The 12,635-nt window shown below is 43.9% G+C and overlaps 1 protein-coding gene across 16 annotated transcripts in view; it reads left to right on the top strand.

Moving 5' to 3' along the window:
- Positions 1-12,125, top strand: part of SYNGAP1 (synaptic Ras GTPase activating protein 1) — a 319,394-nt gene extending 307,269 nt beyond the window's left edge. For 11 of the 16 annotated variants that reach the window (XM_075323168.1, XM_075323173.1, XM_075323178.1 and 8 more), the window contains 2 exons: positions 2,795-2,876; positions 9,097-12,125. In XM_075323168.1, coding sequence (XP_075179283.1) covers positions 2,795-2,876; positions 9,097-9,227 — 213 coding nt within the window. In that variant the 3' untranslated portion in view covers positions 9,228-12,125. The other 5 variants (XM_075323172.1, XM_075323177.1, XR_012725275.1 and 2 more) reach the window with 4 other exon arrangements.
- The last annotated feature ends 510 nt before the right edge of the window (positions 12,126-12,635 follow it).

The raw sequence follows: 12,635 nt of genomic DNA, 5'->3' as shown, positions 1-12,635 counted from the left end.
AGTTCATAGTGGGGTACCACAGGGGTCAGTATTGGGCCCGCTTCTTTTCAACATATTTATAAATGACCTTGTTGGGGGCATGCGGAGTAGAATTTCAATATTTGCAGATGATACTAAACTCTGCAGGGTAATCAATACAGAGGAGGATAATTTTATATTACAGGGAGATTTATGTAAATTGGAGGATTGGGCTGAGAAGTGGCAATTGAAGTTTAATGTAGATAAATGTAAGGTCATGCACTTGGGTAGAGGAAATAACATTTATGATTATGTACTTAATTGTAGAACACTGGGTAAAACAGACACAGAAAAAGACTTGGGTGTATGGGGGGATGGTAAACTTCACTTTAGTGGACAGTGTCAGGCAGCTGCTGCCAGGGCTAATAAAATAATGGGATGTATTAAAAGAGGTATAAGTGTTCATGAAAAAAATATAGTTCTACCTCTGTACAAGTCACTAGTGCGACCGCACTTAGAATACTGTGTACAATTCTGGTCACCGATATATAAGAAAAACATAGCTGAACTGGAGAGGGTGCAGAGAAGAGTGACCAAGATTATTAGAGGAATGGGTGGGCTGCAATACCAAGACAGGTTATTAAACTTGGGGTTATTTAGTTTGGAAAAACGAAGGCTTAGGGGGGATCTAATCACAATGTATAAATATATCAGGGGACAGTACAGAGACCTTTCCAAAGATCTTTTTACACCTAGGCCTGCGACTGGAACACGGGGGCATCCGCTACGTCTTGAGGAAAGGTTTAATCATAATCACAGACGAGGATTCTTTACTGTACGAGCAGTGAGACTATGGAACTCTCTGCCGCATGATGTTGTAATGAGTGATTCACTACTAACATTTAAGCAGAGCCTGGATGCCTTTCTTGAAAAATTTAATATTACCAGTTATGTATATTAGATTTTATGACAGGGTATTGATCCAGGGAACTAGTCTGATTGCCGGATGTGGAGTCAGGAAGGACATTTTTCCCCATTGGAACTTGTTTGCCACATTGGGGTTTTTTTTTGCCTTCCTCTGGATCAACATGTTAGGCTACGGGTTGAACTAGATGGACTTAGAGTCTCCCTTCAACCTTAAAAACTATGATACTATGATACTAAGTGATGCCCTGGCATCACTGAAGCATCCATGCATCATACGTTTAGGAAATGTGAATGCCCATGCCTAGAAGGTAGACAAGCCAGTCCCGGGAAAACGAAAAAATATAAATTTTGCTTTGTATACTGAGAAAAATGCCATACAGAATGCTGTGAGTACCACTCATCGCACTAGTATACTAGTACCAAACCATCAGATTAGTATATCATTAAACTAGCACCACACCATACTAGCATACTACTCCTACATCATTATACTAAGACCAAAGCATCAAAGTAATGCTAACCCATCACACCAGTACCGCATCATCATACTACGGTAGTAACATAGCAGTACCGTGTTATCAGCATACCATTACACCATACCAGTACCACACTATTGCACCATTAGATTACTTTCACACCATCACACCGCACCAATACACAGTGGTGCTAGAATAATACCATCACACCAGTACTGCATCATCATACTACGGTAGTAACATAGCAGTACCGTGTTTTCAGCATACCATTGCACCATACCAGTACCACACTATTGCACCATTAGATTACTTTCACACCATCACACCACACCAATACACAGTGGTGCTAGAATAATACCATCACTCCACTCCAGTACAGTCCATAGCACTATATTTTCACCCCAATTTCCCACCATCACTCTACACATAGACCATACCAGAACCAAACCCACATTATGCACACTACACAAGTACCACACTGTCATACTGCATCAGTACCACACAGCTGCTCCACACTTTTACACATTAGTACCCCACTACCCTAAGCTCATCTTTACAGCATACCAGTACCACTCTGTGGTCATCCTCGCTCCCCACCTGCAGCAGCAGTGCACCCCAGTGTTGCAGTGTACCCCAGGGTCACCCCACAGCAGTAGCATACAGTTGCACCGCACCTTGGTGCTGTATAAGAAGTTTATAATGTCCTCTTGTCTTAGATGGAATACCGGTCTGCAGGTCTGGACTGGCTATAGGTTGTTGAGATGTTAACATTTTTAACATACAAATCGTTTGTTCCATGAAATTTGCTCCTGTAAAAAGTCTACTAGAAAGGCCTGGTATATCTGATGGCGACGATACACATGAAGCCTTCTACTAATTCGACTGAGATCCATTTGATTGTAAAATATTGTAGAAGATTGTAAAAATCTTCTGAAGTTTATAGGGTCCTGTAGGCCGGGATCGAGCAGCGGTTCCTGTAATGACATAAATAGTGGATTAATCTTTGCCACCGGTGGTGGTCATGTGGCTGATGACTAGAATACAGCGAGGCTGAAAATCATTGCCTACATTTACAGAGATTTCCTATTCCAGATCTACATCACATTACATATTACACACACACGTGTTCCTCTGGGTATTCTGTGATCTTCTCAAGTTGGTGTCACTCGGGGATGACTTTTGGGTTTTTGACTTGTAGTGATAATTAAAGTAAGCGGTAACGCTTGATTGCTCTCCACAGATATGAATGTTCACCTTTCTTATTATATGAATATAATACAATATATTATGTATAATAGAATACGTTATATTATTATATGTAACGCTCAGAAATCTCCCCGTGTGACACCAGCCTTAGACTACTGGGAAGGTTCCAAGTATCTTGTGCATGTGGATTTGGTGCTTTCAGCGGCCATATTTCCCCCCCCCCCCAGGTTGATGCTGGTGGAGGAGGAGATCCGGAAGGACCACACGCAAGAACCAATCGATATGAAGAGGAGACTTATCGAGGCTCAGGTGGAAATTACAATGTCATTGTGCCTTTGTGTGTGACATCACCATCACACCATGTCCTGTCTGTCATCTGGGGAAAGAGAAGGGCGGGAAACAAAAAGCTGAGGGAAGGTGAAGCGAGATTTGGAGAGTCTTACGGTGCGCAATGACCAAATCTTTAGCTTTAGAGGAAAAGTACCAGTACCTGAGCACGGATCCCAATAACGTAATATTAATGGGGACCTGATTTAATGTGATTGGCTCATCGTCCCCAGGTGACAGTATATTAATGATTGCCGGCCATACATGCTGGTTGGAAGTGCATGATATCACACACACAGATTCTCTGACATGCTGGAAAATCTCTGTGCGATGACCCTATCCTCTGCTTTACTCATAGAGAAGGGAGGATTGGGTCCACATGCGCTAGAGGTGCCCATGGGGCCTGACGACTGGCAGAAGCCTACATGGCCATATGTGCCCACCTTCATTATATCGCTCTCTTTGGAAGGAAATATACTGAAGATGTTTCTTATATTCTTACTGTAAAATTATGTGAAAATGTATCATGAGAATAAAGTGAGGAACTTGACCTGTGGCAGGAAAGACGGGCACAGGTCATCGTTTCGCCCCCGTTGTCTTTTGTCGCTAAGCCTCAGATGCGGTTTGGACAAACCCTTTTTGTATCAGAATTCTCCTGATGCCAGGACCTGCCTATGATCAGCTGGAGTCAGTGGGGGAGGCAGTGGTGAGTTCAGCTCTGCAGGTCTGAGGAAAAAAATGAACATCTTCTTATCTTGTGCATTTATGGCATATCCATAGAATATGCCACAAATGACTGATAGAAGCAAGACCCTCCCTCGGAGGAAGGACTGGTGTCTTGTGACCCTCATTATTTGATGAACCTGCCTTGCTTGTCTCTTTTCTGTAACTCCCACTGATAAGGGCGGCCAGCGCATCATTGATTTTAATGTGAAAATTGGTCACAGCCAGATGCTTTAAACCAGGAAAAGACACTCCTTATTTTCCCGAGAGAGGCATTTAGGTCATACCCTATGGATATGCCATAAATGGCCAAAATGGGAATAAAGCTTTAAGATTTACCGAAAACCCCATAGATTGCAGAGAAAGAGAAGTGGAAGAGGGAAACGATGAGGAGGATTGCCAATATGAAGAATTATTACCATTATTATCCTTTATTTATATAGCGCCAACATATCCCACAGCGCAGTAGTGCCTCACGCTGGGAAGGGAAAGTGCGCAGGTTTAAGCTTAATGAAGAAGACAGTAAGGGATGGTAAGAAGGGCGAATTTCATTATATCACCTGTCTTCTGTCTGAATCACCTCATGATCACCTCGTCCGACAGCGGTAATGACACGCCGAATGCTCACAGATAGGAATTCATAGCTTGTTTAGCCACGAGCTGCCAGACCCATGTAAAGAAATAATCATCTATAATATCAACGTCTTATCAAGAGCACCTCCACCTTTGATTCAAAACTGTACGACCCATGCCCCAATAATGACTACGTGCATCTAAAAAGTGACAACCATTCTTCTCTTTGTCACTCCCACATAGAAGAAAGGGTAAATGAAGGCCTTCTATCCCCGGATGAATTGCTATGCCAAAAATTTAAGTAAGGCAATGATGTTCCTTACCTATATATCGATTACAACAATGATTAGATAGTCTATCGGTGGAATTGCTCTATTTGCTGGGTTGATACTATAAGATTGCATGGTTTGGGCAGCATAAAGGGTAACTCCACCCTAATATTCACCATGTGAATCTATAAAGTCAAGTCACGTTGAGCAGTGTCTTAAGCAGTATCTAAACACTCGTTATCCACAGAGTGGGTTACCGTAATTAGCAATGATTGGAGCGCTCACGTAGCTGATGGCGCAGGATCCAGACTCAACCACAAACCTGAGCACTTCTGCTCATCATGTCATTGTGAATACTACTGACTGGGTGGAGTTATCGCTTAACATTTGGACATTAACCTGTATTGCATATTTGCATTTAACATGTAAAACAAGAATCCATGGCTAAAAAGTGAAGCAGTTGTGTTTATACTTCCTAATGATACGTGGAATAAGTTGTGCTGGGGTAAAATGTGGAGCAAGGAACTTCTCCTAAAAGGTCTGAAAAACATAGCAAGGCAGAAAGTATGAGACGGCTCCATCTCAAAAGTGAACTCAATACTTGTATAACGCCTCCCAGGTATGGACGATCCATGACACGGGTGGACGCTTTCAAGGATCTGAGAAGTTTCCATGTTGTGATTTGGCTTCAAGAGTAAAACTCTTTCATGCATTCCATACAGGAGAGCCATTAAAGGGAACCTGCTCGGAGATTTGGAGTCCCAAAACCAATCACAGTGCTGAGCATTGGAGTAATAGACTATTTCAGACATACCGTCCTGGCAGCGGGGTGGTCAGATTCTCTTCAATGCACCAATTACCCACCATGCGCAGTATGTCAGCCATGCCTCTGTCTACAGAAGGGCGAGTTCTGCGCATGCAATGAGCCGGAGACACACTATGTTCGCGCAGGATTTCACTGCCAGTAGTGCTGTAGTAGCGGAGCTGAGCCCATGGAGACGCAATTAGGAGGTAAATAATGCGGAGAATTGGGACACTTCCCAGAACTAGTCAGACCACCCTGGGAGCACGTGAGGCCTCATCTGCATAAGGCATTAACATTACTTCTCTTAGCGACTCCAAATCTGTGTGACCAGGAAGCTATAGTCTGATAGTCTACTACCACCACCACCCTGGTCAGTGCTGTAATTGGTTTTGTGACCCTGAAAGTCCTGACCGGCTCCCTTTACAGCTGAAGTAAGGGTACAGAAGGCAGCTCACCAGACACAGGGATAATTGTGGTGCGGTGCATGGAAGCTCTGGGACGGCATCCAGGTGGTAGCTCAATCAAAAATAGAAAGAAAAATCCAGCATCAGCAAAATAAATGGTTAACGCTAATGGTTCTCTATAAACATAAGGTGATACAAAAGTTATACAAACACTGGGACAAGTAGACAATGGTCTATGCGTTCCAAGCAGACAACCCAGGTCTTAATTATGACATGATTAAAGGGAACAGGTCACCAGGTTTTTCCCATATAAACTGTGGTCACCACCAGTGAGCTCTTATATACAGTATTCTAGAATATTGTATATAAGAGCCCAGGCCGCTGTGTACCTGCAGGGCAGTTGGGTCCGATAGGCGTTGTTGGTCTCTGTCCGGCGTCTCCTCTATCCTATGCAGTCGCCGTTCTCTTTTGTAGCTTCTTGTGGATGATGCGTCCTATGTTATCCTCACAGAAGCCTCCATTGCACTCCTGCGCAAGCGCACTTTGATCTGCTGTGCTGAGGGCAGAAGAAAAGTATTGTAGTGCACATGCGCGGGCGGTCTTTGACCTTTTTTCATGCCTGCGCATTACAGTGCTTTGCTCTGTCCTCAGCCAGGCAGATCAAAGTGCGTGTGCGCAGGAGCACAATGCTGGCCTCTGTGTGGATGACATAGGATACATCATCCACACGAAGCTGGGAAGGAGGATGGCGACTGCATAGGATAGAGAAGGGCCTTCGGACCCAAAACAGTGACGCCCATTGGACCCGCAGGTGAGTATAATAAAAGCTGTTTTTTATGTTGTACAGAGCGGCTGGGGCAATTATATACAGCATTCTAGGATATTGTATATAAGGGCTTTCTGGTGGTGGCCGCAGCTTACTAGGGTAAAACTTGGTGACAAGTTCCCTTTAAGACCAGGGTTGTCTGCTTGTAACGCGTAGACTGTTTTCTACTTTTCCCCACGTTTTTATAACTTTTGTATCACCCTATGTGTATGGATAACCATTAAAGGTAAGTTTTAACTTATTTTCCTCATTTTGTGGATGCTGGAATTTTTCCTTTAAAGCTGAACTACATTGAGATTCCTGTACATGTATATATACATTGTGTATACCTATAAAATACATGTTTACCTGGGAAACACTTGACATGATATCACGGTGACCACCATTCGAGTCTATTCAGTTTACAAAAAGTCCTATCTCTAACGCTCTGCCTCCTTACAGGAAGTAGACGGACATGACGCTGGAAATGTATGATGTTACGGTATTATTCATGCTCCGTGTAGTCAACATACAAGAGACAACTTAATCATATGTTCTAGTTTTCAGGGCTATAAAGACCATCCAAAACCTTATCTAGATCAGTGGTCTCTGATTTCTTAATGTCCAGTTATTTCAAAACTATAACTCCAAGCATGCCCTAGAGTCCTGGTAAACTACAACTCCCAGCGTGATAGTGGATGTAGTTTTCTAATCATAGGTTGTAGACCATAAAACTAATAGATTAATATGTGAGTAGATTGAGGACTGGAGAAATCTGGTCAAATGTTTTCTGGTATGTCTGATATTAGATTCCTAAGTAACGTTAGCTTTGGAGATGAGATATTAGTGTCTTCTTCACCTGGGATCTGATATGAATGAACATCATGTATTTTCCAATATGAGGTAACGGTATAGCCCAATGCCAGGAGGTTTCCATCATTCCCAAGTCCTGTTTCCTTAAAGGGGTAGTCCACATTACATTAACCTTTCCTATATCATGTCTCCCTCTGATAGCAACTATTAGCTTTTCATTCATGGGCCTTCAAGGTAATGGCTAGAAGCCGGGCCTCCTGTCTCTGCTGTGCCCAATATACAGGCTATATTGACTGCTTACCCCTAAACTGCACCCATATAATCTAATAGGACATATACAGAGCAGATTACCCCTTTAAAGCACACCTTCACCCCAAAAAACCTATAAATTGGTTTCAAATTACCAATGTTAAGATCAACTTCCCAATATCTCCCCCAAAGTCATTAACAAAGTAATGGCTCTACAGGACGAAGGAGCGGAAAATTAATGTGTTTTTTTTTTTTAACCCTGCAAAGTCATTATTTTGTTAGGGAAAGACATTGATTAGTGACAACCTGCCTCCCTCATATCAGTTCTGCAGGCACCAGGACAGTTTAAGGAGCTCTCGAGTGTGATGACCCTGCATACAGCAGCCAATACCTCTGAATCCTGGACTCCTGTGAGTATGACTTTGGGGGAAGGTGTTGGGATTGACATCTGAACTGTCAGGTTTGTCTGAAGGTGTGCTTTAAACCGCAAAATTCAATCCCATCCCTCCCAAAGATGAGTTCAGGTCAGGTAAGCTGCCGTGAATATGTTCACATGTCTACCAGCTCCTCGTCAATTAGGGGGAGGCGGGTGATCAAGGACTGGGAAATGGAGGAGACGCCACAGAGGCCCATTCATGCTTCTCGCTTATTGAGCAGTGCCACCATATAACCGCATGGTAACTAGTCGAGCAGCACTGAATTGATGGGATATATGGAATACGAGAACTACATAGAATCTTCTGATCCAGAAATGTATGCAAAATGGCTCCCCTCCAGAAGGAAGAACAATGTCTAGCACCAGCCACACCAGACATCCATCTGTAGGCAGAGGTGTTTCGGAGAATCCTGCCTGACCAAGACATCTCACCACCCAGTGCCGTACTCTGTCTCAATGAAGGGCAAGAATCTCCGAAACAACAGAATACAGAGGGGTGTCAGGTTTGTTAATGGGAGTTTTCTTCATTCTAAAGTGGAGCTAATTTGCATACTTTTCCCATGGAGCATTGCCTGGAAATCAGACATCTGTCTGGGATGATTTAGTGAATCCTGCTTTGAGCAGGGGGTTGGACTAGATGACCCAGGAGGTCCATTCCAACTCTAATATTCTATGAAATATATCGCCATACACCGCCAGGGCGGGTCTCTTAAATGTGAACCAGTACTAATATGAATATTATCCTATATACCCATCAATCGCAGCTCAGAAGATGAGGATATAGCCTCTACACAGGCCCCGTCCCTGCACCCCCGCTATATATAACCCCTCGTATTGTAGTCTGCAAAGAATGTATGTTATCTCTCTGTGTCACGTGCAAAGCTTTTCTAGTTGGTCACATTTCTTCAGGAATCATTAGCTGGGGCATAGAAGGTTATAATGAGCCGATAATGTCGTAATGCTAACACGCTGTTCGTCGTACACCACTGTGTAGCGCAGGGCGTCTTATGCTTGTATGTGCCTTGCTGTAGGTGACCGCCATGTGTCTATGTGACATCTACATGTGTACATTGTCAGTAATGCCTTTCTATTACATCTGTAAGTAAGCTCTCTCTCCCCCAACAGGAGAAGAAGTTTCCCTCCGTGGGTTCAGCAGACCCGCGTCTGAGGCTGGCGACTCCATGGAATGGGGCCCTTCCACCTCTGCCTCCTCGACTCCAAATCACAGAAAATGGAGACTTTCTAAACTCAAGTGACCATCACTAATGGAGCTGAGGGGTCCATCCAGGAGCCTGGAGGGAGGAAGGGGGACTGGGACTCCCCCACTGAGGCGTCTGTGCAGAGGCCTGAGGGGGAAGGGGCTGGGAACCCCCTTTCCTCCCTGACTCTGAAACCCTCCCTCTGTGCCGTCCAGACCTGCAGCAGACAATCTGTGTGACCCCGGACACACGTGGGAAGTGGAGAGGAGAGAGAAGGGGATATCGCACTGAACTTATCCTAAGACCCTGAGCATTTGAATCCTGTCCTAAATCTTTGTTCACTTTGGACTCCTAAATCAGTTTCCCTGCTTCTCCCCCACTAAACCTGTCCACTTTCATTGACCCTCTAAGTGCTCCCTTATCCACCCCCTCCCCCCACCCGAAGCTCTCTGTCTCAGGTCTGAGGCCCTGGGATTCGCACTGACAGATCTGCACTGTAGGGGATACGTCCCCAACCATTACTCCAGTCTTTATTCCCTCATAGCCCCGATCCCCTCACTTCTGCTCATCCCTCATCTGCCCATCACCATTTGTGTCCTTCATCCCCCAATCCCTCTGTTCTGTGCGAAACAAGCTAGAACTCCCTGAGCCGACCTGCGGAGTTGACTCCTGTTATGTGGGAACGGAGTGTCGGGTCAGGAGACCATATTGAGGGCCACACAACCATGTACAATAAAGGCCGTGTGGATGGAGGTCATGATGGAGGGTTGACATAGGGAGAAGGATCATAGGGCATGAGAATTGAGGATTGGGGAAAGCCAAAAAAAAAATGTCCGAAAATAGAAAAGTTAGAAACAAGAGGTGCTCCTGGGGATGGACTCTTGTAGCTGGTTCCACGGGGACGTAGTGCATTTACCTCCTATTTTGGGCAGCTTTTCTGGGAGACTAGAGTTGATTTATTATTATTATGAATATTATTATTGAACTTTATTTATTTCTCTAAATCTGTCAGTCTGAGCGGAGCCAAAACCAGTGACCCGATTCTCCAGCCCCAAAGAGCTTACAATCCTAACTCCACTTCCTGTGACACAGGGAGTTTATAAATAACTTGGCCTCAAAGGTCGCATGGAACTTGCGTTTGGATGGGGAGGGAGGTGGGAAGGGCGTTAGTTTCACCCATATCAGAGGTTGGTGCCATAAAACTTGCAGGGCCCCTCTTCACCTCGGTGACAGGAGCAGCTGGCCCGAAATGAATGTGTCAGTAAAGATAATTTTGATTGTACTTGGTTCTTTTTGACGTTCTGTGTAAATATAAAACATTTAAAGAAAAAAAAAGAATTCAGAGTCGTTCTGTGAGTCCAGAGCTCAGACAGTCGCTGATTTCTGTTATTTATTATATTTATATAATTACCGAACAAGACAACAGGTGCTGATGTCCATTGTCTGCTCAACATGTCACTACCGTCCATTGGACAGTCCAGTCACATCTCACCACAGGGATCTCCAGAGGTGGCCGTAACTAACGGTCATTGTTCTCATGATATAAGCCAGGATTCACTCGTGTGGAAGAATGCAGAATGCTCTATTACCAAAGTGATTCATAATAAAGTTCTGTGTATCGGAGGGCGGACGAGGTCTTAGAGAGGAAGTAGAATGTCCCTCTTCATAGCAAAGAACTGGCAGCGGGAAGGCTTCGCCTGGAGGACACCAACGTTATGACCTCAAATTCAATAGATTATCTCTAGTTGTCCCCCATATGGGTGAGAACACTTCGTGACTCTTGAGGTGTCACTTCCATCCATCACTTGGAATGTTGTAGACTTCCATATATTGTGGACAAGTCCCATACCAAAATGAAGTCAAAAATCTAAATTTCCCAAGATCATATTAGACCTTAGGAGACACCCAACTCCATTTACTATAATTTAGCACAACCAAGAAATTGATAGTCTGAGCACTACTGCCGAAAGTACATTACTATAGTGCTAAATGTGGTCGTCTATATTAGTCTAAGATCAATCAGATGATTTTAGATGCCCAACGATACGCCACCATCATGTAGATGAAGTTGGCCATGTTTAAAATTTTGGGCTGATAGCTCACGAAAAAGCCTACCCATTCCGTAAAAATACTGTTAGTCCCTCACCCGGTTTTATTGAACGTTTCACCAGTGAACACCTGTATTCGACAATACGGGCTATAAATCCTGTGGCTGCATCAGTGCCAGGATCAATCACCAGGCAATTGTCCATCCTACTTTTGTCCCCTGGCCACCGTCACACTAAGTCTACATCAGATCGCTGAGTCCACATGTAATGCTTTGCATCACGATTCCAATATCTGGCCGTGTCCAAAACTTCCACAGTATAAAGCGGGACTGTCTACCATCTGCTTCGCCAATTTATATTATTTTGGCAGCTACATTTAAAGGTAATTCCTAGTTGGGCCCCAAATGTCTTGTCCTTAGCCGAGTGCTTAGGCATCTAGATGCGAAGCTGGGACTCTCATAGTTGTTCTGGTCAATGCAGAGACTGCATTCTACTTCCCCTCTATGGTCTTAGCACATATGCAGTTGGTTGTTATTTAGTGCCTGTTTGTGATTGATATTTAGATCTCGGCCATTTGCGCCTTGATCTCATGTAATAATCCTGATATGCGGCCGAGCAGGATCTGATTGGTGACTTCTAGATGCTACTATGTAACGATGATTCCTGTTTGCAATGTGTTTTCTAAACTCTGATATCAATTATTTTCCTCCAGCGACGCACTGCTATTGTAGGTCCCTCTGACGAGATCCGAGGTCAAGCACAATAACTGCCTCCCGCAGGAACTTTGCTTGACCACAAATAAAACATATATCCAGGTGGCTGCATATCAAAATCCAATGGTGACAGGAGTAACTACACATTATCTGAAGGTGACTAAGCCGAACTTATTTTTGGGTGTATACTTTTTAAAACAATAAATAAAATAAAAAGTTAAATATGTAAATGAATTGTGAAAGTGTTTTTCCCCTCCGTGAGGATGGGGTCTGACTTGCTTGCAAACGCTATATAATGCTGCAATCTCTCGTCCTGCGTGCCCAGACCGGCGTCCTGGGAGTTGTAGTTATATCACAGCTGGAGAACCAAAGGTTGAAGGACACGGATTTACAGGATTTGTTAGAAGTTGCTTGCCTTGTACTAATTCTCCAGTCACATCTAAAGCTAAATATGGAATTTTACTGGTTTCCTAGTACCAGCGAGCGGTGCAGTATAGGAGAATCCACATAGCTATAATGTGCTAAAATCCACATGCCTATAATGTGCTAAAATCCACATGCCTATAATGTGCTACAATCCACATGCCTATAATGTGCTACAATCCACATGGCTATAATGTGCTAAAATCCACATGGCTATAATGTGCTAAACTCCACATGCCTATAATGTGCTAAAATCCACATGGCTATAATGTGCTAAACTC

This window comes from Anomaloglossus baeobatrachus, chromosome 9, assembly GCF_048569485.1.
Source record: "Anomaloglossus baeobatrachus isolate aAnoBae1 chromosome 9, aAnoBae1.hap1, whole genome shotgun sequence".
NCBI classification, from domain to species: domain Eukaryota; kingdom Metazoa; phylum Chordata; class Amphibia; order Anura; family Aromobatidae; genus Anomaloglossus; species Anomaloglossus baeobatrachus.
Note: the sequence above shows the minus strand (reverse complement) of the source record. Positions and strands in the feature narration are given on the sequence as shown.